The sequence below is a fragment of the Pseudopipra pipra genome, chromosome 7 (genome assembly GCF_036250125.1).
Source record: "Pseudopipra pipra isolate bDixPip1 chromosome 7, bDixPip1.hap1, whole genome shotgun sequence".
NCBI lineage: Eukaryota > Metazoa > Chordata > Aves > Passeriformes > Pipridae > Pseudopipra > Pseudopipra pipra.
This window is the reverse complement of record NC_087555.1, coordinates 15920642-15948402: the sequence shown is the minus strand read 5'-3', so window position 1 is coordinate 15948402 and position 27761 is coordinate 15920642. Positions and strand designations below refer to the sequence as shown.

Here is a 27761-nt window from a genome sequence, read left to right as displayed (position 1 = left end):
CCATGAGAGAGCTAGCTTGAGAAAACAAGAGTTTCATATCTTTCAGGAAGCCTGCTAAAGAGCTATTTCACCATTATATTTTTCCAAATAGAAATTTTCTTATTTGTTCTAATTTATGGGGTTTTTTTAATATGCCCAGAAACAGTAAAATTATCCTTCAAGGAGTCAGTGCACAACGACATGCTATCAGGAGTGGAATACTTTTTGTACCTTTTGTATGATGGTCTTGTTGCAGAAGAAGTTCTCTCAAAGAGTCAATATTGTTAAACTCTTGAGCATTTTTCAGGAAATCTTCAACTTGGTCAATTTTAACAGCAAACTGCATTAAGAAAACATAGGGTAGGAAGAAGCACAATATAGTTCTCTTTTGCATAACTCCATCATAATCTCTGTATTATTGGGAAAGTTCATGAGAATTTGTAAATTCTTGGAAAACAGCATTTTTAGTGACCTCTAGATACAGATGCTTTGTGGTCTCTATACACCTTCTGGTTTGCTTTTTTTTGAGGTAGTGATTGATAAAAGGAACCCAAATTTTAGTTGACATAATCTGTAATTACAGTTTGTCACTTTGTGAATCATCTTTTCTACAAAGCCTTACACCAACTCTGTACTAATTTCTTTGTATAACACACATTACCACGACACAACAGAATCACAGAATGGCTTGGGTTGGATGGGACCTTAAAGATCACCTTGGAGTTCTTAGGACAATTAGCAGTACCACAGTTCCTTCTGTAATTTAGGGATGGCACTGGGTTAATGTAGAAAAATAATTATCAGGGAGAATTATTAATTATCAGGGAGAATTATTAATTATCAGGGAGAATTATTAATTCTCTCCAAGGCTACAGGATGTGAGGACAGTTCAATCTTAGGCTACACAGAGTGAGCACACACCTGCAGGGCATGGAATCCCTCACTGCTTTAGCTACCTGTGGGGATCAGTGAATTAGGATAAGAGATACAGAGAAATGGGCAAACAGGGGTCACACAGTTGTTCTTTTGTGCTCATCTGTACATTAAAGTCTCAGGTAAAGGATTGGCAAGCTGGAGTAATGTTTACTTTGCATAATTACAGTAGGTGTAGAGATATTTTGGTGTAAAACCTTCAGTGGCTCATCTTCAGTGAGCATTAGTGAAGGCACCTGACAATTCAGTTCTTTCAACACCAAATAACTTTAATCATAAGGAATGAAAGATATTCTGTAGAATATCTATAGCCACTGAATTACATATTTTTTGTTTTGACCCAGTTCTACTTTTCATTGGTACTTTTTTAAAGTACAAATTTTGGAGACATCATGACTAAGATATTTCCTAAAGTCTACATGTTTGTTTTTTTTTTGTTCAGCTTCATCTTGTACTATCTGGAGGGTGGCAAAAGAATGCATCTGGAAATTTTTATTTTCTTAATTGCTTCAATCTTTAGGAATACACAATACACAACAGTGTAAAATTACAGTGGGCAGAGGCTTCAAATAAACAGTCATTTGATTTAGATACAAACCTCTAGAGCATTTTCAAAGAACACTGTAGTAAGTTCCAGAAGTGCCTGTCGCTTCTCTAACATAATGATGAGGGCATCCCATGAATCCCCAAGGGTCTCTGCCATAGCATCATAAATCTGGCTCTTTTCTTTGTTCCCTTCTGCAACCTTGTCTGCTTCATGCAGCAGATCCCACACCTGCTCTTCCAAGGCCTGAGAAGAAAAAAAAAAAAAAGGCAAAACATAAGAAATCTGTAAACAAAATCAAAAACACTGTGCTGATACTGGTGTCAGAATACTTTTTCAGTGGGTCTGATAAACTAGCCACAGAGATTATATGGTTGTACAACTAACAAAATTTAAAACCCAGCTTCATCAAAACAATGATAATGGTAAGTAAATGAGCCAAGCTCATGAAAGTTCTAAATGAAAATGTCTAAATGAAAATGCTTCTTTCACTGCAATCTTTAACCTTGTTCTTTAAACTCTTTCTTGGTATTTCTTATATTGGTTTACATCATTACCTCTCAATAATATTTATATCCACAAAGCTATAAAATTATGTTGTGTATATAATATTGGATTTTCCTAAATATATCCACAATGTCTTTAGAGCTAACAAAGCCTTGTTCTTTTTCAACCTCCAAAAAAGACTAGACTCCAAGTACTGCTATGTATACCTCTGTTGGACAAATCCTGGTTAAGAGATCTAAAGGAAGTTTGCCTTGTTTTCTGTCACCTAGAAAAAAGATCTTATGAAAATCTTGTAGAAGCTTTAAGGCCAAAGTGTAGAATAAAAGAAATAAGATGAATGAATGAAATACACAAGGATGTGAGTTCATCACCCTGTGACTGCAGGGTAGGATGAGGTATGCTTCAGAATGCTTATTAGATACAACTGAAAATGCTTTACCAATATTTTTAATGTAAAATTATTTTCAAACTTCATTATGCCAAGCATTTTCTTTTAGCAGGTAAGCTTGAGTTCATGGGAAAAGTTGAATGCCATAAGCTAAAAAATAAAAACATAAAATACCAGTGGTGGCAACTACAAGATAAGATAACCACAGCTGCTGCTTAATAATATTAATACAACAAAGAAGCAATTACTTGATAGCCTCTGTCCATAAGTTAAAGGTATATATAGAGGTCTCGTTTCCTATGTATCATGAAACATGTATATTTTCTTCCAGAGAATTTTGAGTGCAGTAACGAGTATTTAATTTTATTTTGTCCATGAATAGCATTGGCATGAAAGGACACAGAACAGTTTGAGACAGCCATTGTTGAACACTACCAATACATCTAAAAACTACATGCTACTTCTAAACCAGCCATTTTTATACTACTTGATAAAAAGTTGATGAGGTAAAGCAGTAAGGGAAGCTTTTATGATGTTTCTTTCTTGACGAGGCATAAAATTGTTACATGCACAACAACTCTGTATATGTAGTGGCATTCATTAATTATCCAGCATGATATTTTCTTAACATTCTAGACCAGCTCTGTAGCTCATATAACAGGAATTAAATGAGCACGTGACATGGATGGTCTCTTCAGTAACTCAACATCTTAATATTAAACTATGAAAAGAAGTAGTTGTCATGACAATACTGACATGTTAAAAAAGAAGTAAAATATTTTCAGAACTTTACACACAAATTGCTTGTCACTAGGAGGTTAGTTTCACCAAAATGATCAGACTACTTTCACAGCTGTACTGAATACACTGTGGAAGAACAGGTGACATTTGAGGTAGCTCCACTTGGAATTTTTTTGCAAAGACTGTTTTTTTAAAGAGCTGACTACTTTATATTTTGAAATAAAACTAGACATGCTTTTATCCTAATATTCCATCACTTCAACATATTTAAAAGACATTTCAAATGCTAACACCCCCAGGCCTGTGCCATTCATGCTCACTGCCTGGCAATGCAGCTGTTGTGCACTCACACAACTCTCCTACCACTCATTTTTGGGGTACACTTGGGTCTGATATTGCAGCAAAGACAGAGTGCAAGTAACTGAAGGTCGAAAAAAATATTTTTATGTAAGCTGTGCTACAATAATTTTAATTAATATTATAATTAATATTAATACAATTTTGTATTAATTTGTTCACAGTCCATTATTTGGGTACTTTACCTTCCATTAAAAGAGCAAGGAATTATAGGGGGAAACTATCTTTTGCCTTTTCTGATTGTTGTACACTGATTCTGTAACTCAGAGTTTTCAAGGTGTAAACTACCCTCCTCACTGAGATGCTGCTAAAATTAATCTTTGTTTATAGAAATTATACAACACAATTTTTAACTTGAGGCTCAGAAAATAGTCATAAAGCTACTTTGAGACAAACACTATTTTGGTAGGAATTTTGCTTATGCAAATACTGAAATTGATGACTGAGCTGGACTAACACTGAAAGAAATATTTATTCAAGTCTACCTATTTTTGTTCAAATCTCTTGCAAAAATCAGCTCTACTTTGTGATAAAAATGCAACTGAACTTTGCTGCTAATTGTACTGTTGGGCACTTCAACAATTACTTGCCAATAATTCAGAAGATATTAACAAATAATTTCTTCCATAACAAATTTACTGAAAAGTAAGCATTATGAAAATATTTTACTTGAAATAATTGAAAAGCTTATTTAAAAGATATCAGTGCAAAAAATGAGCATATTATATTAGTGCTTTTTGAAGAATGCAATTTTCTAGTTTGTTTTTCTTGACTATTAGCATATAAATTACTATTTTGCAATTTATACTCTGTGAATTGAAGTAAATAAAGTAATTAGGAGCAATCTTCAGGTTCATGAGCCAAATGAATAACATTGATAGTTTTAAACTTAAGTTTATGGGCTAGATTTACTTCTATTTTTTAGCAGTTCTACCACAGCCTCTTTCATGATAAAAACCAGAGCTTTGGAAGCAAACCAAGAATGCCTTAGTGGAGATTTTGACATTGTCATGACCACACACACATACACACACACAGTCTTTTTTTTTTTTCTTCAAATGATCCAGCGAGTTTTAGTATTGGGGGATTCAAACACTAAGACATCACCTCAAGGTAGAGCCTCTCATGGAAACAACTGAATTATGGAGAACAGAAGAAAGGCAGAGAAATGTGTATGCACAATGCAGTCTACATTGTTTTACCTCCTGGAAGTTTTCTCTCAAGTTTTCTGGTCTTGATCTCACTTTTTTTTTCTTTTAAATTGTGAAAAATGAGACATCAAAATGTACATACACATATATTTACATTTCCAGAACATATAAACCTGCTGAAAAGCACCTACAGAAGGATAAGGCAGATGTTGGGAAAGAGATTTGCATGAAATCACAGAAGTTGATGTTTTCAACAAAATTGTTACTGCTGACATGGTCTAATTTAGCAAAACAGAAACGGAATACATTAGTTTAGAATCACAACATATTAGCTGAGACTACTGAGGGGAATTTTAACTAGTTGTTGTAAACACTTTACATGATCTCTGTTTAGTCTCAGTTTTACTCTTTCCTGCTCAACATTTATTTTTTCAACTCTATTAACAATAACACATCTGTTTCCTAATCCATAAACATTTGAAATGGGCCCCTTTTCTAAAGTTGTATTTTGGTTTTTATTAAAGTAGCAGGGTGTTCCTAATTTCCAAATTTAATGGAACAAATGTAAATCAGTAATGAATGTGATAGAATACATTCTGTCAAAGGACACTATTTTGGATATGTTTTTCCCTAATGCCCTGAAGTACACATACTTTTTTTACTGCAGTAATTCTGACCATTAAAAGAAATTTAAAAATTGTCTAGAAATTACTGTTTTCTTTTTCAACAAGTTTATTCCAATTACCTTTTAAAGCACCATCTGCCTTACTCAGTGTCAAACTGGTAGTTTAGGTTTTTTAAAGGCCTATTAATATTGCTTAGTCAAAGACAATTCCCTGAAATACTGAGCTGGATTACACTCCGTTTCCTCTAGCATCAGAAGTACTATAAACTGATCACTGGCCACTGCGCCAATTTCTGTCCTTACACCTGGGAATCTTCAACATTAAGTTGACAAAAGAATTTGGCCTGAAAATTTTGGTTATAACTTACAATACATACAGTGGGATGAGAATAATGATGAAACTGAAAAGCCAAAGGGTTATCAAAACCTAGAATGAGTTTACAGAATAACATGGCATAGTACCAGAAGGGTCAACTATTCCATAAATTATCTTCTAGAAGTTGGTAAGTTCATCACAACTGATTCCAAAGATGTATTTGGTATTAATCCTCTAAATCTTTCCTTAAGCAGGACTAGTTTCATAATCAAATCATTACTCATTCAAGAATTTTTTCCTGTCCTGCACAAAAGTTTAATATTGAATTGTATTAGATTAATCAATGAAATTAAGTATATGCATATCAAGTATCTGGTATCTGCCAGGATTTGATTTGCCTTTTTTTTTAAAAACAATAATAAAAGAGAAAAAGGAAAACAATTCAAAGCTGCCTCACTGCTGTATTTCAAATTCAAGTGGCTGAAAAATTCCACAATACACAAAACCCTGTCCATTTTCTTGGGATCCAAGTGGAGAAATTCTTCATTATATTTTTTTCTACTTGTAAAAATTTCTAGCTCTAAAATTAGAAAGTATAAGGATTCTGTCCTCTCATTTTTAAAGAAGCACAGTAGGAAGAAAACCCCCACAGCACGCAAGCAAAACCAACTTTTTTTCCTCTCACTATAATGTAACTTTCTAATCTTGTAACTTTGAAAAGTTACAGACTGACATAAAACAAATGAAGTTAATATGGCAATTATCATTATTCAGAATTACAACTTTTTTATGGATATTCATAATGTGTTTTATGGAAGTCTTCATTTTTATTAATGCGCTGTTCTAACAAGACATTTGTGATTTGCCATATGCTGCATTAGTATTACCACTACTGCATGTAAGTGTTTTAAAAAGTTATGTAAATCCGAGGTAATGTATCACGATGTTGGCACATAACCGGAACAAGTTTTACTTGAGCATAAGACCATAGCTTCATTTTTACCTTTTTTTTTTTTTTAGATTATTTATAATGCATTCCAAATCCCAAGATCCAACTAAGAGCAAAAATAAATGTTATAGGATGCAATAGACTATCATTGATAGAGTCAGTTGGACCAAGATTGTCAAAGAAAATAGTAACTTGTAGCCAATATGGAAGAACTACAAACTGCACAGTGTAAGACCACAGCTGGGTGAATGTTCATGTAATTGCATAATTAATTAGTGTTCAAATTTACTAAGGGTAAAAGATCAAGTGGAATTGCATACACTGGACACCACCAAAACAAAGACCATCTAACAACTGTAATTTTGTTCGATCTTTTCAACCCCTCTACTGCCCACATTTTGAAATTCATTTTTATCCTCTCATAAATAACTAAATCTTTATGGCCATAAATTTTGAAGTCTGAAACATTACTCCCTCTTTATCCATCTTCACACAGCTAATGCTTAATTCACTATCAGAAGCTAAGTGGAAAAAATTACTCTAAACAATACTTCAAAGACTGAGATTCAATCTTGGAAAAACTTTGATGAGTGGATTTAGTGATTTAAGACGAAGTAATTACTGACAATTGTTAACAGCTTACTATAAATCACAAAGGGTCATGGCTGAAAAATGCAGAGTCAGGAAGAATTACAATGATATTGCAGTCCCATATTATCACAGCTCTTGTATTATAGAGGAAAAATAGTAATTCTGAACTTAGTCCTTTTACAGAATACTCATTAATCAATGATGGATTTTGTAAGGACTGCAGGTATAAAATATGAAATAATGAGCATTTTTCCCACTGTATTTGGATGAAAAGCATTCTTTAACTGTTTATGCATAATAAATTTTCTGACCTGATTTGACTAGATGGTAAAATGTTATTTGAACATTTGTTTTTCTTTCAAAGATGAAAATTATTGTTTTCTTTTTCCACTGTTTAAAATTTATTTTTGAGAATTAGGAGGAAAAAAAAAAATCAGCTTCTTCCTGTCATCAGTGTGTAAGAACTCATCTAATTCTGAATTGTTCAAACAGGTACAGCAGCTTGATTCAAGAATGCCCAAATGTAGCACTAGTGACAATAAAGGTGAGGCACTTGCATAAATAAAGAGAGCAGAACCACCTCTTTCTAGGATTTGGGAGGGATTTTTGTTGTTTGGGAGTGTTTGGTGTGGTTTCTTTTGTAATTCTATTCTTCACGTTATTCAAAATCCACACCATGCACCATATTAGCTACATTCTCTACATACTGTATTAAATTACCTTACCAGCATTGGAAATTTTTAATGATTGGGGAAGCACACAGTCACTGGTATTAAATGAAATACTTGATCCTATTCAAATCAGGTTTCCTCTTTCAGATCTAAAGTTTATGTAATGTCAAAAAAAAAAAGGATAACATATTGTGCAGAGCTTCACAGATTTTAGAAGAATTTATTTGTCTACAGATATAAAGTGAATCTGCCCGATAAAAACATGAAAACAAAATCTCTTTTTAGGTGCCTTCAGACTCTTCTCAGTGTCAAATATACACATTTAAAATAATTCAGCTTTTTCATGCAAGCATGTAACTCAGTGTCCAAATGCCACTGTTCTTATAATCTGTTCTCAACAATACCATAATCTGATTTTAGGACAGTTACTTAGCTGAAATCTTGCTAGCTGAAGATGAGCTATTTTAATGTTACAAACTTTTCACAACATTGGTGAATTAAAAACATAAATCAATATTCCATTATATTTAGCAGTTACTAAGGGCTATAGGATTTTTTCATTTGACTTGACACCGATGTATAAAGCAGAAAAAAACCTGTGTCTTTATTGCTACTGCCAGAGGCATATTTTTCCAGTGCAGAGACCTAACTTCCAAAAAAATCATAGAATAATCCTAAATTGGAAGGGACCCAGCAGGATCATTGAAGATCTGCTACACTGACAAAGGGTGAACATACTTTTTTCTGTGAGGAATTTAACCTAAACACAACATTGCAATAGGAGGCACGGGCATCTACATTAGCTGTTGTACCTGAACTATAATGGCTAGATGAATTTTTCGTGGTCCCATCACATCTTACCTTCAGCTTAGATAGGAGGAATTCATGATCTTGCAGTAGTTTTTTAGTCTCATCCTGATTGCTGCCAATTTCTAATATATTTGGTGTTGATTCAGCCAGCTGAAGCTTCACCCATTTTCCACACTGTAATAAGTAAACAATTACAGCCTTCAGAAAACACAAGCTTTCTTTTATTTATTTATTCACACAGACTCTCAGCTCTCAGGGGCCATACACATGACAAAGACACAGAACACAGTATAAACTTCATTTCTTTTGAAACAGGTAACAAAATCCCACACTCTAGTGTTACCCAATCAGTCCTATGATTTTAGTTTTGCCCATGAAGAATAAAATTATCACAATGAGCCAAAAACATTTCTCCAACTCATCTCCCCTTTCAGCTAAAGATGATACAGATAGTTAATGAAACTTGGTGGGTGGGTGGAGCGGGCAGAAGGTACAAATATATCACAGCAGATGCAAAAACCATAACCCCAAATCTTATTTCTACCACATGGGTCTAAAGCACATCTATACTGGATATATATATCAAGAGATCACAGAAGTAGAAGCAGGGACACTTAACAGCCTTTAGAACAGGAACCAAAGGATGGTGATAAGGACCAAAGCAGTGATGTCACTGGAAGCCAGCATGATTCTACAGGACAGAGGGGAAAAATAAATTACTTCACCTAATCTTGAGTCTCCTTGCAATGAAATTACTCCCCTGTAGCAGCAGACCACCTCACAGGAAGGGTGACAACTGATAGGAAAAAGCATTCCCACAGCTGAGGTACTCCCATCCTGAATAATAACCTGACAGCCTAACTCATTATCCCCTTATTCTGCATTACAGACAAACCCTAGTTGCTGAGGCTAGCATGTTTCCCAGGTTGCCCGGAGAATGAAAAATCAAACTGCCAATAAATTCCAACTGGGATTCATTACCAGCATCCAGCTTTACTCCCGATGCCAAATTTTGTGTAAGCTGTAGGTGTGCATTCCAGCTCACAAAACAGGCCTTTAGGTGCTTATAAGCACAACTATACGCACATAAGAGTTTCTACTGAAACACATGGGAATATGAATTTACAGCTTCCAAAAATAACCACTTATTATCAGTTTTTTCCCAGCAAATACTTCATTTGTGGAGTTGGTAGACCATTTATGTAAAATTATTGCTGAGAACAGTTTAAAATAATTCAAGGAATCTCAACTGCAATCATCACGCTTATTAACACATTTTCATGGCACTCTTCATTTATCTCTTACCTTTTAAACAGAGTAGGAGGAACTCCTTGCCTCCAAGAGCCTAGATATTTTAGCCAAATTGTTTATTTTATTTGAAAAAAACCGAAAAGCCACAAGGAGTAATTGTGAACAGAAACAAGTGTTAACTTCCAAGAAAGCTCTATTAGCTAGATATTGACTGATTAAGTGGCCTTGCCTTATCATTTTATGCTAACTATTCATTTGCACAGAACCTTTAAAAGAAGTAATAATCAGCAAGTAGCAGAAAGACAAGAACAGACATACCAGCAGCTGCTGCCTTACCTTAAGTACAGCTATGACAATACTGGCATCCCCAGCCTGAACAGCAACTGAACTGACCGTTGTTGTAGAAGGTTTCTGCTCCGAACTGGCTTCATCTGACATTGTGTTTGACAATGGGACTTCATACATTAAAGCAGACTTGAAATGCTCTTGCAAGGTCCACTGTTCATTTCAGAAAGCACCAGAGTCGCTTGGATTCATTCAGTGAAACAGCTCAGCTAACACTGATTAGTCTGCCAAAAGGAAAGAATGGGAGGTTAAAAATAGACAACTCCATTGAGTTTATCATTCTTGAGAGAGATTTGACACACCCCTAGTTTGGTAGCATTAAGCTGTCTGTTCTTTTTTGTCACCCTCTGAAGTGCAAAGGGCTTCTTCCTTGGACACCACCTGACACCAGCTAAACAAAGGAAAAGAAGTTCTCAAAAGCGGTAGGAAAAAAAAATCACTATTGATTCTATACAGACAAACCCAGTGTTATCAGGTTTCAAAACACGAAACTATACAATCTCCATTTTCACATTCTACACGTAAAATATTTTCTCACTTGCTAGAAATATATGCTCAACATAATTCTTCCGCTGAATCAAAGTATTTAAACAGGATGAGCATGTGTATATAAATCAAATGTTACATCAAATCAGGGGATTTTTAATCCAAAAATATTTAAAGGGATAGTGACCATAACAACCAGAGAAGGAAACCAAGTACTTTGTCTGAATTCTTAAGCAGTGTTTTATTCCTGTGTAAGATTATTTACCTGCTTTTTAATTTAATCCTAAATTGTTTCTACTGTCTTCATTTTATTCTAAGTGAGCATAAGGAAGACCTCTCTAATAGTCGCTTAAACTCCACTTAAGGTTTTTATTCAGTGGAGGGAATTATTAGACATGTTTAGATTACAGAATTGATTTGGCATATTAATTCTATTGCCATTAACCCAGAGCATGTCACAAGTACCCACACTATGAGACAGCAGCTGCTGGGTTTCCTTCCACAGAACAGCTGAGAAAGTGACACTGTTGTTTAGGCTTGCAGGTCTCTCTGGAAACTCAAGAAACTACATGCACAACTCTCCCCTAAGCATCTGCTTGTTTGATTTGTTTAAAAATATGTGACGTTTAGAGACATTTTTATATAAACTGTATTTGCTAATTGCAAACAAGAACATACATACCTGCCATGGAACCAAGATCTGGAAGCAAATTCTAAAATATTTTGGACTAGAAGAAACTTAAGGTTATTTCATGGAATTTCAACAGATGTATCAAGGTCTGGGATTTTTTTGTTTGTTCATTTCTCCCCCGCTCCAATTGTTGGCAGATTATAATCTTAATCTGAGCACCACTTCAAACCATGACTTTCAAACAGGATATACAGAAGCACTTTCCAGTGGTTTGTGCTGGACAAAATGGGCTTGGAAAAGCAAAACCCATCCCTTGTGCCAAAACAGAACCATGAACCCTCAAGCTGCCAGCAAAGGAACAAATATCACATAGTTTTCTGAAACTCTTTGCAACACCTGTGAAATGCCCAGATACCCTGCCAGTGAAACACTATATGGATTTTCTTGAGAGTCATGTGTGTATTCATGTAATAGGTGTGGCAGAATGAAATGTTTGGTACTTAATCCCAACACAAAAACTGGGAGATGGAAGTCCTAAAGAAAACTTCAAAACTGAAACATAAGAGAGCCCTATTTTGGTTTGAATGGAAGACAGATCCATTGTACAAAACCTGCTAAATACTCGAGCTTTCAAAAAAACATTCCAAAAGACAAGCAACTTCAAATTTTTCACCCTGCAGGCAGGACTGAGGACAAACAGAACTTGGCTGTTGGAAAAACCAATTAGGAAAAACCAGCCAGACTTCTTGTTACTCTCACAAAAGAAGTTAGAAATCAATTTTGGTACTATGTCCGTGAGTCTTCATTCTCTCAGAAGCACATTCTAAGTGCACTTTTTCATGGCACAAGTTGGGCCAATCCATCATCTCATTAGGACAGCCAGACACAAGAGCTGCTTTTCACTCAAGTAAATGAGGTATCATTTTTCATAGTGCTGACATCTGGAAATAAGGGAAAAATGCCACACTCAAGAAGTTGACTGTAAGCAAATTTGGCAGCAACTGAGCCAAGTGATTCAGAACATCTGATAACACATGCATGGTTATTGTATTTATTTGGCTTATGCTAAGCATACCAGATAGGGATGGGGAAGTATCACAGTAGCAGGCAGAGAAAAGGTATCAAGGTATCAAAACAGATCTTGGAGCCCAACTGTGGGAGAAAAAGCTGAGAATTTTGGTGCTGCATGATGAGATATTTCAGCTGTGTCTAGGGAAACAAAATTTAACAAGCATGCCTTTCTCAGTCTTGTTTACTTACCTATCTGTCATTTTTTCCTCTGTCTGAACCAAACAACCAACAATCCTGGTAGCACCCAGAAACAGGCAGGCTATCTGCATCAGGAGGGAGAAATATCTTCCATTTGCTACTGCTGTGTGAAAGAGGAGAGTAAGAATGACAAGAAGAAATGAGTTCACCAGCTGTCCATAGGAAACAATGAAACTGAACAAAGGAAACAATCTCAGGAAAATAGAGAAAAAGATCCAGCTTTGGGAGTGTAAGTGTATTAGCTAAAACAAGTGTATGTAAAAAGGATTTGAGAGGTAAATGTGAGAAAATTCACTTCATTGTCAACATGGAATGTGCTTTATCCACCTCATGAGAAACACATGAGGTGTTTTTCTCATGTGTAGCAAGGGAAGTGTGGTAATCATAGTTTAGATAGCGATGCATAGGAAAAGGGCCTGTCTTTCTTGGAGACAAGTTGCTTTCTGTTAAGAGCTTCGGAGCAGCATGTGTACTATCAAAATGGCTCTGGGAGAAACAAAGTTCACTCCCTGAAGCCTCGAAGACACAAGGTCCTTTACCTTGACTGCTTTGTAAATGTAGCAGATCTTCTCTTCCTTCCTTGTCTCACACTTGGGAGAACAGGGTGCATAGCGAAAAAGTGAAGGAGGACAGAGGAAGGAAGAATCCCTCAAACTGATGGGTTACACACAGCTTGGAAAAAGATATACAAACACTGCTTTACTCTGGGAGCCCCACCTGGAACCCCTGTCAGTCTCTCTAAGTCTATGCTTGCTGCTTTTTACTGGTTCCTATCATCCTACTTCTTGAGTAGGTACCATTTTCAGGTATCATCAGGAATGAGGGCATGAAAGCAAGAAGTCTTGCGAGTTCCCCCAAGTTCATAAAGCAGACATGGAGGTCACATCAAGTGTGAGGGTTGAGCATGGGGTAGGTATTTCTCCTGGAAGAGGCTTCTCTGTACCCTACACTAGTTGAATAAGTTTCTAGGCTATCAAACAGGTTGAAATTCTAACCAGGTTTTCCTATACCCCAAACAAAGAATGATAAAAACTATACCAGCAGCAGTCAGGGTAGAAACGCGGGAAACAGAAAGCCTTCTCTCCGAAGTCAGAAAGTACATAAATGGCCTGTGGGGAACATTAACTTGCAACACTGCCTCTTTCTCAACACTGAGTTAGAAAGAAGGACTTCTTGCAGATAACTGCCCTAGAGAGAAGGCTGACAGAAAACAGAAGGAAACTGCAGCCCTTGCAGACATTCCTTTTTTAGTGAGGGCCAGAGACTCAGGACAAACTGGGCACAAACTAACTTCCCACACCCAGAGGCAGGGCAAGGACCAGCTGCTCCACAGCCCAGCAGGGCCCTGAGACTGGGAGACTGGCTGAACTGAGCAAAGTCTGTCCTCCCACAGTCCTGGACACCCAGGGGTGAAGGGTGCCCAGACAGGACTGGCTCCCCATCTGGCAGTGAGGGGTCTCTGCTGCCCAAGTTGCTGAGATAGGACAGGTGCAGCAAGTGGGGAAGAAGCAATCCCTGCTCCCAAAAGTGGGGGGTTATTGGCTGCAAGAGGGAGGGAAAGGGTCAGCCAGGATAAATGAGATTAACTTTAGGTCGGTAACAGCTTCAGCACAGGCAGAAAGCATTTCCCTGTTAGCTGAGAGCACAGGAGCCTAAGAAAAGGTGGCGCAAAAGTAGCCCAGGACCCTGCTGGCTCCGAAAGGGGTTGTGCTCTCCTTGCCACCGTGGAAAGAGAAGGCTCAAAAGTCCCAGTAAAAGGTTAGGAAACAGCTGTGAAAAAGTGCCCGGGGGGTAAAAGACACCCCGCTTTCCCCTAGAAAAAATGGCAAAACTAAACCATGTTCCATATTATTGTTTGATAGTTCCAGATTAATTTCATTCTAAACACAGAAATACAGTGAAGAATTGCAGCTTGTATCTTCCCATTTTACTTGTGCATCTTTTAATATAAACCCTTCTACTCTCGCTCCTTCATCACCAATCCTGAACACACTTTTATATCACACTAAGAAACAGCAGGAAGAGAAAAAGCTACCCAAAAAGCATCATCACACAAAGCTAAGAAAATACCAAAAGTTATCCTGGTTTATCCCTGTCATACTGAATATGTCTTCGTGGAAGAAAAATGAAACAACACTGCTAACTGTAAAATTAGCAGTGTATCGGAGATCAAGAAACTGGCAAACAGCTTAATATTGCAAATTCAGTGCAATGGTAAGAGCAAAATCACTATTTGTTTGCTTACAAGGACAACAACATTTAAAAAAATGCACACAGTAAACCAACCTGGGAAGCAATGACAACTGAAACATTTCAGGTCCCACTCTTTCATCCCAAAGCATTCTCTTTCCTATATCCCTCTTTTTGGATCTTAGGGGATTTCCACCAAGTATGTATGGTATTTGTACCTAGCACTTGTCAAAATAGTACCTAAATCTTTACTATTTATCAAACGATAGAAAAAGATCCACCAAATTTAACTAGGGCTTACCAACCAAATGTTATATTGCGTCAGCCTCAACTCTAATTTTAAGAAAGCTCATATAAGCTTTAAATTTAGAACTCCAGCTTCTAAATGTTACATAAAGAACGACCATTCTTTCTAGCACCTGTTACTTAAAAAATTGTCTTCCTGTTCTTCACCTGGCTTAAATATAAGATAAAGAGGAATTTACACTTTTCCTTAAAGTGACAGCTACTGAAAAGACTGTTAGAAGTGACTTGATGACTATTCAAATGTAAATATGATGGCAAAATAAAAATAGTGAAGACTTGAACTGTTGAATGGGGTGAAGAAATTAAACAAAACAGAAAACATTACACAGGTGTGAAGTGATCACATCTCATTCTCTCTCAATCCCAAGTGAAGACACAAGCATATGCTCTTAAGTCTATGGAGGCTCTCCACTTAGGTTTTCTCAGAATCAGCTGGAGAACAGACTTACCCCATCATCACCCCCGGCAAAGCTCAACATTTCTGCCTCACTGGGTGTTGTCCAAAACAAATGCCTATGGAGCTCTACTCTGATGAATGCAAAAGTGAAGCTGTTTTAACAGCTCTCAGGTGGCACACACATCAGTCAGCTTGTCAAAAGAGAAGACGGTGGCCCAGTGTATTCAACTCTGTCAGGAGAGCGAAGAGACATTAGAGAGTTCATCAGTCCGTTTTTCAGGTTCCAGCAGCAGCAGCAGCAGAAAGAGAACAGTTTATTACGAAAGATTAGTATGCTCCCTTGCCCATGCATGTAAGGAAAGCCAACAGGACTTTTGTTGCTAAATTCCTTGGGAGCATTTGAAATTCCTTCCTGATGTGGTGTGTTAGCACAGTGGAGTATGCACTCTGCACCAAATATAGATGTGAGACAGGCTACTCTTTCTCCCTGTAAAGAAGGAATACTAAGATACAGATTGTAATGTACATCTAAGTCTCAAGGCAACTACAAACTGTACCGCTAATAAAGTACAGTGGCACTTTTGCCCCATGCCACTCATTTCTGTGTTTAACTTACATTTACAATTTAACTGTATTAAGACTATTTCCCTTTAATTTTTTCAATGTTTATACATAAATATAGATGTATGTATTAAACTTGTGAAATAAAAACATAAATTAAAAATCACACAGACTGTTCAAAGAGACAGTTGAAACAGTGTAACTGGGTTCTTAGGACCACCTTTTAAAATTGAAAAGCCTCTGTTTAGTCTTATAAAAAGCAGTCAGCCAGCAACGATGCAAACAGATCAGTATGAGTCATTCAGTTAATTGGGGACTAATTTAAATGGATATAATCATGCTAACCACACTAAAACATAAAAGCCATATTGGTACTATTGTTTGGAAAAGTTGATTTAAATGGACACAAATTCCAGAAAGCTAAAATTAGAACAAGTAAAAGCTGTTATACAGCCACCTTTCTACTAGCAATTTACTTTAGACCTCTGATATTGGGGAGGGTTTATCCAGAAAAGAAAAATTCAGCAGAGGAGTTGAATTTTAAGCATTAGAGAACCATGAGGCTTTATAATCCTTTTTCAAAAGTCATTTATCAGCAGAGTTATAAATAGCAGTGCTTTGTTTCATTATAAAAAGATCCCTCCATCTTGAACAACTGCTACTTGAAGGTTCACACTGCTGAGCATTCCTTTGTATGTTCTGGTCACATATGTCCCTCTTTCAGATCATGGTACCTCAAACAGTGAGAATGTACCAGGTCCTGCCTCTCCTTTTCAGGTAACTACTGAATTGTGCAGCACACATAGGAGAAGTCAAAACCAGGAAGTACTGGAATTCCAGCCTCACCCACCCCAGCTCACTTGCCTGGAATTGGGTTGTTAAAATTCAAGTCCCACATAAATCTAGGAAACATTGCCTACAATTAAAAACAAAACAAAACAAACAAAAAAACCCCCTCCAAAACAAATTAAAAAAACCAGCCAAAAAACCAAACCAAAACTATTTTTCCCCCATCAATACTCTTTCAGCACTGAAGAACAGTGAAGATGGATTTACATGCTTCAGAACCATTGTTTGACATTCATAGCAAGAGCTCCTGCTGCTGTACAATCACCAGCAACAGGTGATTTTTTTTTCCTTGTTCTGGGTGCTCAAACTGCATTAGATCTGAATGCTGCTGTCTGCAGTAGCAGGTGGTTCAGTGCAATAGGACTGGTTCAAGGGACAGAAACTTGGTAGCGGGAATTTATACAGATCAGCATTCTTCACACTGCTTCCAAGTGACACTATGATGAGTGAGCTGTCTGCATGACAATGTGTACTACAAGACATCATAGAGGAGAATATTAGATTTAATCCTGCAGGGAGATCATCTGGAATGAATATACACTTATGCTAGTGGAAAATGTTGAAGAAATATAGCTGCAAAGTATTTTTTTCTAGTACTCAAGTGGCTTTTCTTGTGGTCTACCACACAAAGAACCTCTTGGCTTAGGAAATTGAGTGCAGGCTGCTGAGATATAATATGATCTTTAGGACAGCATCACCTTTCCTGTGTCAGAGCTGGTGGGTTTGATTTCTTCTTCCAAAATCTGAAGAGCAGGGTTTTTTCCTCCCTTCTTAGGCTTTGCCACCAGCTCCGTAGCTTTTGATTACTGAAAAGTTGCCACCTCTGACTGCTCTATGCTGCTAGGGTGGGTGGGGTAGGGATGGGAGCCTGCAGCTGTTTTCTTAAGGAAGAAGTGACAGGACAAAGGAGAGTTGAAATGTTCTCATTTTCATCATACAGCCTTCAGCTTTTGTTTGAAACACTACTCAGGGAGTGGCAGTGCTGTTCCAGCCTAATAATGTGCCATCAGTCACCTTACTCCAGACTGTCCTCACAGCTGGACCTCTACAGTTCCAGGAATTATTCCTTCTCCACACAAAAATATGCAAGAATCCAAGGTGTTCTCATGCCTTTTTCCATTGGAGCACCAAACAGTATCTCGACTAGGACCATAAGAAATATAGAACTGTCAACTTGGTGTTCTCCACATTTGGCTCCCTTGGGCACCAGAACTGGATATCCCACACAGTGAAAGTTGAACAGGGAGCTGCTACAGGAAGATTTCTGTCACAGCTCAAGGTCCTGAAGGAATTGATTTCAAAAGCGTAGCAACTCATGCTGTCAAACCAGAGATAGGTGTCACTTTTTCACACCACTGCACCCAGTGCTTTAACGTCACCAGAAGCCACTCTTCCCGGAGAGATATGCATAGAAAAATCAATATCTTTACCTGGATGTAGTAGGGAAAACAATAAAGTGGTCTGTCAGCATGTCCTTATTAGATTTATCTGAAGATCCCAGGGACAAGCGCCCTGGATCAGCTCTGGAAGGTCCATACGCCTTTGGAGTCTCCCTTGCTGTTATCCCAGGATCTGAAAGCCCATCTTGCCAGAGCATTCCCATCTGAAAGTCGCTTCAAGCTCTTTATACGGGGTACTGCAATGCTGTGCCCAAGGTGAATTGTTCTGTAGTCTGCTCCAAGCAGCTTCTGGTTCTTTCACCACACAGATGACTGATCAGTCACCTCACGACCTCCGATTTCTATTCTTGAAATGCAGCAGGAGACAAAAGATTTAGCTCTCACCATGGTAAAATAATGTAAAATGGGAGAAAGGACAATTTAAAAAAGGATAAGAAAAAGAAGAAATTAAAACAGGGAGATGGAAGTCAAAGGACTGGAGAAGAAGTCTTGATGAATGATGAAAGAGAAGCTGAGAGTTGCAAGGATGAATTAGGGACTGAGGATCAACAGTAAGTGCAAAGGTACACAGGGCACTTGGCCCTTTGTAGCAAGGGAACCATGTCAGGGTATTGAAAGTGCTCTGCATGTTTCAAAATCTTGCTACTGATACGTCTGTGTTAGGTGTAAGCTGAAAGGGCTTGTCGGAATGTGGCACATGCAGTAGTCAAAAATCTAATGTCAATTTAAATCATATTTAGATTTGAGCTTGAGTTTTACTCTAAAGACTAAATTATATGTGATAGAAGAGTGCTCAGAGCCTAACTAATATGAAATGAATTAGCGCAGTCAGGAGTTCACCTTAAAAGTGCAGTACTGCTGTAAAACAAATCACTGAATTGACTGTCTGTGACTTGCTGGTGGTGTTAGACCTGACAGCTACAGGTACTATCTATGACCCTTTTACAAATACACTTTTACTGGAGGCCATCAGCACCAGTCCTGATCAAGACAATAAGTCAGTTGCTCAAATGTTTCTTTCCCAAGAGATTGATCTATCACAGTGTCCAGTAACACATTCAGAATCCATTTGTCAGGACAAAAGCTTTTTCCTGTAAATCATGGGAAAAAAAAATTTTGACCACTTTTTCCAATTTCTCAACCTACCTTCTTCTGAAGTATCAGTCCTCCAGTGAACTCTGCAGTCAGCTGCTTTCATTAAGGATCCTCATTGCTTAATTACCTTAAACCTCACACTTGAAAATAGGTTTGCCCAGGACAATTATCACCATCTTTGTTTGAGAAAACAACAAAAATTGAAGTTTAATGATACAGTGGATACAAGGTTTTCGGTATAATCTCTTGTGATCTCACTGTGTGGAGACAAGAGGCAGGCAACCACTACAGCTGAAATTTGCTGTCAAACCCAAAACTGCACTGGGGGACCCTCTATATGTAATGGGATTGGGGGCAGAGGAAATACCAAATCAAATACAACTATAAACTTCTTGGATTTTTAAAACTGCACAGAGGTCATTGCTTGGTCTTTAACCTAACACAATTCAATATTAGAATGTAGGAGACAGAGCCCTGCAGGATACAGTCTCAGACATCACTTGCCTGATGTTATGGCCTGAGAGCAGTACTGTGCCCTCACTGACAACAATAACATTGCCAGAATGCTGAGGTAAAACTCTCATAATGCAAAATAACTTCCAGATTAAGGTTCTGACTGGTCATATTAAAAATAGACTGACATTTTTACAGCAGGTTTACAGGAGATATCATGGTGTCACTGCTGTGCAGGAGGTTTTGCTCCAGTCTGTTCCTGTCCTCTAATCTGCAAGTGACTATAAATTGGTGTTACTCTTTAGGCATGTTGGAGGCCCTGGGATAAAAAAAAGAGATGTATATCAAGTAAATTTAAAATAATAGCAATGCTAATGTATTTACAAATCTTTACTCTTTCATATTTGTCTATTTTTGCACTGGTTCTTTAAAAATCATGTAGTACATTTTACAGTACTCTTCCAATTAAAAAAAAAAATCTTAGATAATTCTCTTAAGTTGTAAAATGGAATAATAAATGTTGATTTTTTTTTTACAGTTATACAATTACTGTGGGCTTTTTATTTCATCAGCTAATTGAAGAGAAAGTTTATTTTTTCAACTATTTCACTACTTCCATTTTTTTAACTCACAGAGCTTGGATCCAACAGAAGCAATTCCAGGAGAGGGTTGAAAGATTAAAATCCACATTTCAATGAGGAATCACAGAACTTGGCCTAAATTAACAGAAACTTCTGAGTCCTCCATCTTGCTTTCTTACATGGAAGTCTTTTCAGAAGCAGAGAAAGATGATGCACCTTAAGTCATCCCTTGTCAACAGAGCAGGATCTGCAGTAACTATGTTTTAGAACCTTGTTTTCAGTGTTCCAGGGATAAAAATAGCATGCAAGAGTACTTCACGGACTGCATATTTTTTTGTCCATTTGATCTGATATTTAGTAAATATCCTGTAATTAAACTCCTTTCTCTAAGTTACTCTTTCTGACTGTGTGAATATTTCTTCTTTTTGCAGAGTATTTGATTAGCTGCCTTCAAAGGATGAGCTTGATCTTCCAAAACATCCTTACAGCCCACCTATTGACACCACACGATTTTTATAAATATTTTCATTGTAAATGAAACTCTTACAAGTCACCAAATGGTTTTCCATCCTTTCTTTTTTTGCTTACTATTGCTTTTCATCACCTCAGTGTTCTAAGATGACAATTATTTCAGCTGTGCTTTTTATATTCTCCAGGTGTGTGCATGATTTCCATGACTATTAACATCTCACCCATTCCTAAATATTGATGAAGTTTCCTTTCTAGCAGTGCTATGAAGCAGGGAATTCAGCTGTCATACCCTCCCAACACACACTGGCAGTAGCAACCATTTCATCCCAGAAGTAAACTCTTGTTTGGAAACAATGAAAAAACTCCTTAAAATGTCTGCTGGATCACTTGCAAAGTCTTTGATGAAATTGCTAATGGAGAGTTTCGTAGTAGACAGGTGGATATAGCTCTAATAAAATCCAGAAGACAAAGCAATACCTAGAGAAGAATTAACAGCGAACAGTGAACAGCAAAAAGAACTCTGTTCACATTTCTGCCACCTGCAGGAGCAATGCCTTGGCTTCTTCACGTATGACTGGTTCTGTAGAGGCAATGCACCATGAAATGATGCCTGCAAATGGCAGCTACCTGACAAACTGGCCACATGCAAAGAGTGGAAATAAAAAGCTAACAAGGCTCATTGAACATGTGGCTCGCTGCAGCCTTTTGATGCTGTCTTAAGCAAAACATTAACATAAACCCTGGCTACATCTAACCATAATACTATGTTTCTTTGGATACTTTAGTCTTGGAGAGGAGGAAGGCCATGTTCTGAGAGGCAGTGAGTGATATAAAGCAGACACTGGATATCAAGCTCACATCATCACCACAGATATGTGGAGTAGCAGTCAAATGTGTTGAATACACTGTACAATCTTCACACTACTGAGCCCAGCTTGCAGGTATCTGCCATCCAATAGAGGCATGCAGAGCTACATACAAGGGCTCAGGAAGAGAACAGTCTGCACTTAGTACCAGTTTAGACTATGGCTTGTTCCCAAGTCTCTAAAAGTCAGGCTCCCATCACACAATCATATTAAATATCAAGTAACCATGCTGTATACTTGCCTGTGGAAATAGCTGAGACTCCATGAAAGCTACTTTCTTTCCTAGTAGTATAAAAACCTTAAGAAAAGAATGGAATGTTAAAAAAACACTTATCACTTGCCCAAGACTTAAATAAATACATAAATTCTGGTACAGTACTTGAGAGAAACCTCTGGAGCTCAACAGCCCACTGAAACTCTGCAGCCTCTGATCCTGTAAGGCACAGGGATCATAAGCAATCCAGGCATGCCTGGAAATTCAGCACTGACAGTGGGAATGTGCTGTCACTTACCCAGCATCTGCCACTCTTGGTGGGAAAATGAACATGGCAAGCAGAGATCCCAAAATTGAGATGGCAACACACACTGCAAACCAAGCATAACACATATCTGAAAATTACATCTCTGAAATTAACACATTGACCCCTTCTGCCAAAATGGAGAACATTAACAAATTAAAATCAGGGGTATGAGAAGTATTTGTTCATGCTTTGTTCTGATACAGAGTTTCTCAGCTAACAGGTCTTCCACTAGTTTCTCTAAGAGTCTGTTCTTACAGCTAAGACAAGATTCCCCCTCCATTTTATTTTCATAATTTATAGATGATTAGAATTAACATTTGGTGTAAGATCTAGGAAAGGGCTCAATACAGGCTTTTAAGGTGCAACGTATAAGCATTTATATCCATTCAAATAGAGCCAGTGATTCTCAGGATTTCACAGAAGTCTCAGGGCTGTTCTACCATGGGCTGTCACAGCCTTATTCCATGCACAATGCATATCTACACAGAACTGCCCAAGCACCTTGCCATGTGTGTTCTAAGAGCCACAGCTATCATGAAACCTTGGTTTTGTTATTTTATAATCTACTTAACACACATGTTGCCTTCTGACAATGACAGTATTGTAGCAGAGCTGACAAGAAGACTGGGATGTGTAATATCAGGATCCTCAGAAGAGCTAAGTGTATTTATATGGTCATAAGTGGAAACCACGTTTTAGAAGGCTGTGCAAAGCAGTGAGAGGTCATTTTGGCCACATATAGCCAGTGCAATGTTTTGTTATAGAAGTCTGACAGATGATGTGTGGCTAAGTCAGCCTTCCCCAAGAGAGCTTATTACATACTTCGTATTAGAAATCAGGGATAGTTTCATTGGGTCTACTCTGACATTTTAAGCACAGATGTATGACCTTAGTAAATCAATAGGCTATTTTACATAACTTAATAGTATTCCTCCACTTTACATACAAATCCAATGTGCATTAAGAGGTTTCCTGATGGGAGTTGCATCAATGGTGTCTGATGGCAATCAGCAGCTACGCATTGGTGGAAGAGTTAAAAGGCTTTCTAATATGTAAAAAACATCTATTTTAGATTGTAGAATTATTTTTTAAAAAGTGTTACAATTGTAAATTAAGCTTTTAAGTACATTTACTTTTAAGCACATTGTGTGTGTTAGTTACCTGTGCACAAATAGATAATTTTTCCTGTAGCATTCAGTAGTCACAACACATTTGATGTTTTGATACTGGCATTAAAATGCCAATGAAACAGCATTATTATTTAAAAACCTGGAGTTTATCTGCAATAAAAAGAATGTTGTCTGTTCATTACTAAAGTAAATTATCTGCACAACTCTTGCTAACACAACCAATTGTTTCCACTTAACAACCTTCTCTCAAAGTATACAAAATTGATACTGATTCAAGTTTCCTTTGCTTTACTTTGTGCTTCAGAGTTGGAAATGTTAATCTGTCCCTGTGCTCTCTGGGCTATAAGTTGTAAATATTACTAGTACTTGGAAAATTACCTGAACTTTTCCAGTTGAGCTTAAATTAAAAAAAAAAAAAAAAAAAAAAAAAAAAAGGGATTTTTACTTTTCTTTTTAAATATTTTCCAATGTATTTCCTTAGCACATATGAAATTTTAAGAAAGCATTTTTTTCTTCACCTCTCTGCTCCAAAGCAGAATTTAAAACCTGACTCAGCCTTCCTCTTGTCTCTATTATATTCCCCTAATTTTTGCTGTCATAGAGATCTATGTATACAAGTCAACTGATAAGAGAAAGCTGTTACCTTAATCTTCATTCCTATTTTGAGCTTAAGTGCATCTTTAATGTTTTACATATGTTAAATATTTCTTAATATATCCTGTCTCTACACATTCTTGTATCAGCATAACTAAAATTTTACAGTCACACAAGCATCTATTTTGATGAATATATTTGATTTTGATTAGTATGTTGTCTTCCAGTTTTACAGAATCAGAGGTATTCTCACGAGTTTCTTTTATGATTCACCTTCATGTTCCAAATTATTCCTGGAGTCTCAGAAAAATGGTCCTAAGCTACCATGTGTTTGGGAGATCTGTATAAGGGGACCCATTAGAAGTAGGAAACCAATCTCCTTTGGGTGTGGTTATTTAGTCTTACCTGTATTTCCACACAGTAAAATCTCTACAACAAAACTACCTCCACTGAGCATCAGATGAAAAATATCTTGAAGTACTCCTTGACTCCATATCCTTGCAAAAGGTATGCAATTATGAAATTTTTAACAGAATTTTCAATTAAGATGCAGCCTTTACAGGCATAAGTACTATAATGATTTCCTCCAGTCTTTAAGTGGAGGAAACAAAAGTGGGGACAATTGTGGGAATCAATAATTTTAAAATTTTATCCCAATGTATTTTTCTAACATTTGATTTTGATTCAGGGAAATAACTCTGGAATTGCCTCTCCTGTTAGATATTATGGAATTGTGGAAATGGCACACTAGAGAAGACTCAGTCTACTGAAATTCAAAATGACTGTGCCTTGGAACTACATGTAGTAGAACTGCTTCATTACTTGCCTTTGTATCTTACTTCACTCTTCCACAAACCTAGAAAACACAACAGGTATCTCTCCAGAGACATCATTAATTAATTCCCTTGTTGGAATGATGCTTTGCAAAATTCCAGATACTCAAACATTGTCTTTGGCTCTTATGTATGAATTGTTATCCTGTATGCTTAGACCAACCTTTGATTATTGTCTTTAAAATAGAACAGAAATCTAACATAAGTAAGCATTTTTACAGTCCTAACTCCCTTTTTACTGGTACAAGAATCGGGAGAGACATGAAGAATTGATTTTGGAAGTTAGGAGTCACCAAATCTTTGCTTTCATCTGTTTCTCAGCATTTTAGATTCAACGCTCACATAATGTGCTATTACCCAATTTCATCTGTACCTTTTGGCCTTCCTTTCTTCCTCCTTCTTAATAATCTCCTTATACAGATTAAAATTATCCTGTAGAAAGAATTCAGGAAACCAGAGGTTATTGTTACACCATTATATGCCATTACTGTTGCTGAAAGCCCACAACAACCTTGCCTTGATCATGACCTACTGACATTGTTTTTTTTAACTGAGATGGAAAAAAAAAATCTTCCCCCTATCTTTTTGTCAGCTGGCACTGATATTCTTAGGCCAGTATGATGGAATAAGAAGTGCTATACAATCCCACTGCACACACAGCCTTTTTCCACCCACTGCTGTACCTCCAGAGTAACTTTATTTGAACACTAAATCAGTCAGTCACACAAAGCTATACAAGTCTCCATGGTCCAAAACTGTTTTTTTTCCCCCCAAAAAATGCAACCCCATTAATCCTACTCAACACAATATGAAGTTAAGCAGTGAACAGCATCAAACATTCTTACAGAAACTAATACAAATGCTCACACACCTATCACCATTAAGAGTTTGTGGGTACAAGCATTTTGTATGAGTACCAGGCTATGCAACTGATGCACTAGCAAAGAATGGCACTTACCAAGGCGATCACCTTTCCAATTTACTGTCACAAAAAGCATACTCAGAATTACATTACTAGAAAGAGTAACAAAATACTTATCATATTTTGAAACATTTCAAACACATCCAAACTTGGCTAACAGGAACTTAGAAATTCTTGGTATTCATTTCATTACCATGAACAGAATTGATTTCATCACTTCCAAGTCATCAGTTGTAATGTACGTAGAACAACTACAATCCTTACAATCAATCCTTACCTATTCTGTTGGTACCTCCCTATCTCACATGTAGCAGCACTATATCCTGTGATTTCTATTTAAAAAAACCCAAACATATTTCCATCTTTTAGAACTCCCTTATTTGAACCATTTTTGCAACCAAAACGTGCAGAGCAACAGCCACAGGTAGAGCCACTGCTACTGTTCACAGTAGTATGTGCACAAACAAGTAACAACAGATTACTTGAGCACAGGCTTTTTTGGCTTTTTAGCATGTCTCTATATATCTCACTGACTTTTTGTGCTATTAAGGGTTGTACATTTCTGAAGATTCACTAGCAAGTACAACCATAGATGACAGACTGACTAAGAGTAAAGACCAGCACAAAAATCCCTCTTTAAATTAGTTACATTCAACAGTATTCTTAACACATGATGTTTATTCCATTCTTTCAGTAAGACAGGAAGTCTCAGAGTTCATAGGAAGGATTTAAAAATGTCTGGCACACTCATGCAACGTGACCTAGAAAACTACTTGCCATCATTCCTGATACATAAAAAATGGGCAAATTGCAAAGTGATGGTAAATAGCACTTTACCAGCCATTTGATTTCCCTAAAGGCAAGGAATTCCAGAAGGGGAATGGAGCAGAGAGAGAAAGCATAACCCAAGATGCTGTTTTGGAAACTCCATTAAAGACAAGAGGGTGAAACTCAAGAGTCCACTGGCCCCTAGGAATGTAGAACGACAGATAAGAGCAGCGTCGAGATTGGACTGCACACACAGAGCCAAAAATAACATCAGGGTTATTAGGGTGAGCGGTCACTAGTTCCAAGTTGTGCACACAGCTGTCACAGGAATGAGTTAGGAGCTTCTGATACTACCCTGGGTTGGCATATGTTATTGAGCCTCTAAACAAATACCAAAATAAAATAAAATAACCTTAGTGTTTGTTATCTTGCTTACTCTAATATTTTAATGAGATTTTATACTGCAGATTCAAATTAAAAATGCTGCTGAGCTGGAGACACAGTGTTTATTAGTGACTATATTAATTCACTTTTGTGTTTGAGCTTTTCATTAAATATACTTTTCATGTTTGGGTTCTTTCTAAGTGAATTTAACTCCTCCAAATATTAGCCATAGCAACAGCAGCTTTCTCAAATGCAACTGAGCAACTAAAATAAATTTGAAAATATTATATTGAAAAAGTCTCATTATAAATAAGGTCTATGAAACGTCAGTTGGTTTTAAACTAATATTAATGTATATTGTACCATTGCATCAAATGCAAAAAAAAAATATATTGGATTTTCTCTGCCAAAATACCCCAAGAGGAAAAATACCTTTATAATTGAATTTACAGGTAAGTCATTAATTTGGAATTACTGGGGTTTTATAGAGAAATTGCTCTATTTGAACCATCACTTTCCTCTGGAGAAAATGTAGAAAAATAAGACAAATAAGTAAATATAATATTTGAATGACAGATCAAGTAAATCTGTAGAGTAATAACAATGCATGCAGGAAGAGAACATTATTTTTACTGTGAGCAAAGTATACCTTGATAGCAACATAAAGTTCTTTAAACTTACAGTTGTTTGTTTCACACATAGTATTATAAAATGGTCAGATACCACACCATCATCCAGTAAATCTAATATTGAATGTATCCAGATTACATCCTGAAGATAAGGAAGTTAACCAAGTAAAGCACACAGCTGATTTTGTTTCAATCAAATTCCCCGCTCTTAGTAAATTTCATTTTATTACTAATCTCATGGTTTTAATGTTGGTTATGAACCTCATG

At 36.9% G+C, this 27761-nt stretch overlaps 1 protein-coding gene across 2 annotated transcripts in view; it reads right to left on the bottom strand.

Moving 5' to 3' along the window:
* The window catches only part of CCDC141 (coiled-coil domain containing 141), a 77637-nt gene extending 57790 nt beyond the window's left edge, over window positions 1–19847 (bottom strand). Inside the window, exons 1-7 of one of the 2 annotated variants that reach the window (XM_064660724.1) lie at window positions 19394–19847; window positions 15490–15667; window positions 12536–12647; window positions 10150–10382; window positions 8614–8736; window positions 1511–1702; window positions 211–319 (exon numbers count right to left, since the gene is read on the bottom strand). In XM_064660724.1, the coding sequence (XP_064516794.1) occupies window positions 211–319; window positions 1511–1702; window positions 8614–8736; window positions 10150–10278 (553 nt within the window). In that variant the 5' untranslated portion in view covers window positions 10279–10382; window positions 12536–12647; window positions 15490–15667; window positions 19394–19847. Of the gene's footprint in view, window positions 1–210; window positions 320–1510; window positions 1703–8613; window positions 8737–10149; window positions 10383–12535; window positions 12648–15489; window positions 15917–19393 lie in introns of those variants that run through there. The other variant, XM_064660723.1, reaches the window with a different exon arrangement.
* Between the last annotated feature and the right edge of the window lie 7914 nt (window positions 19848–27761).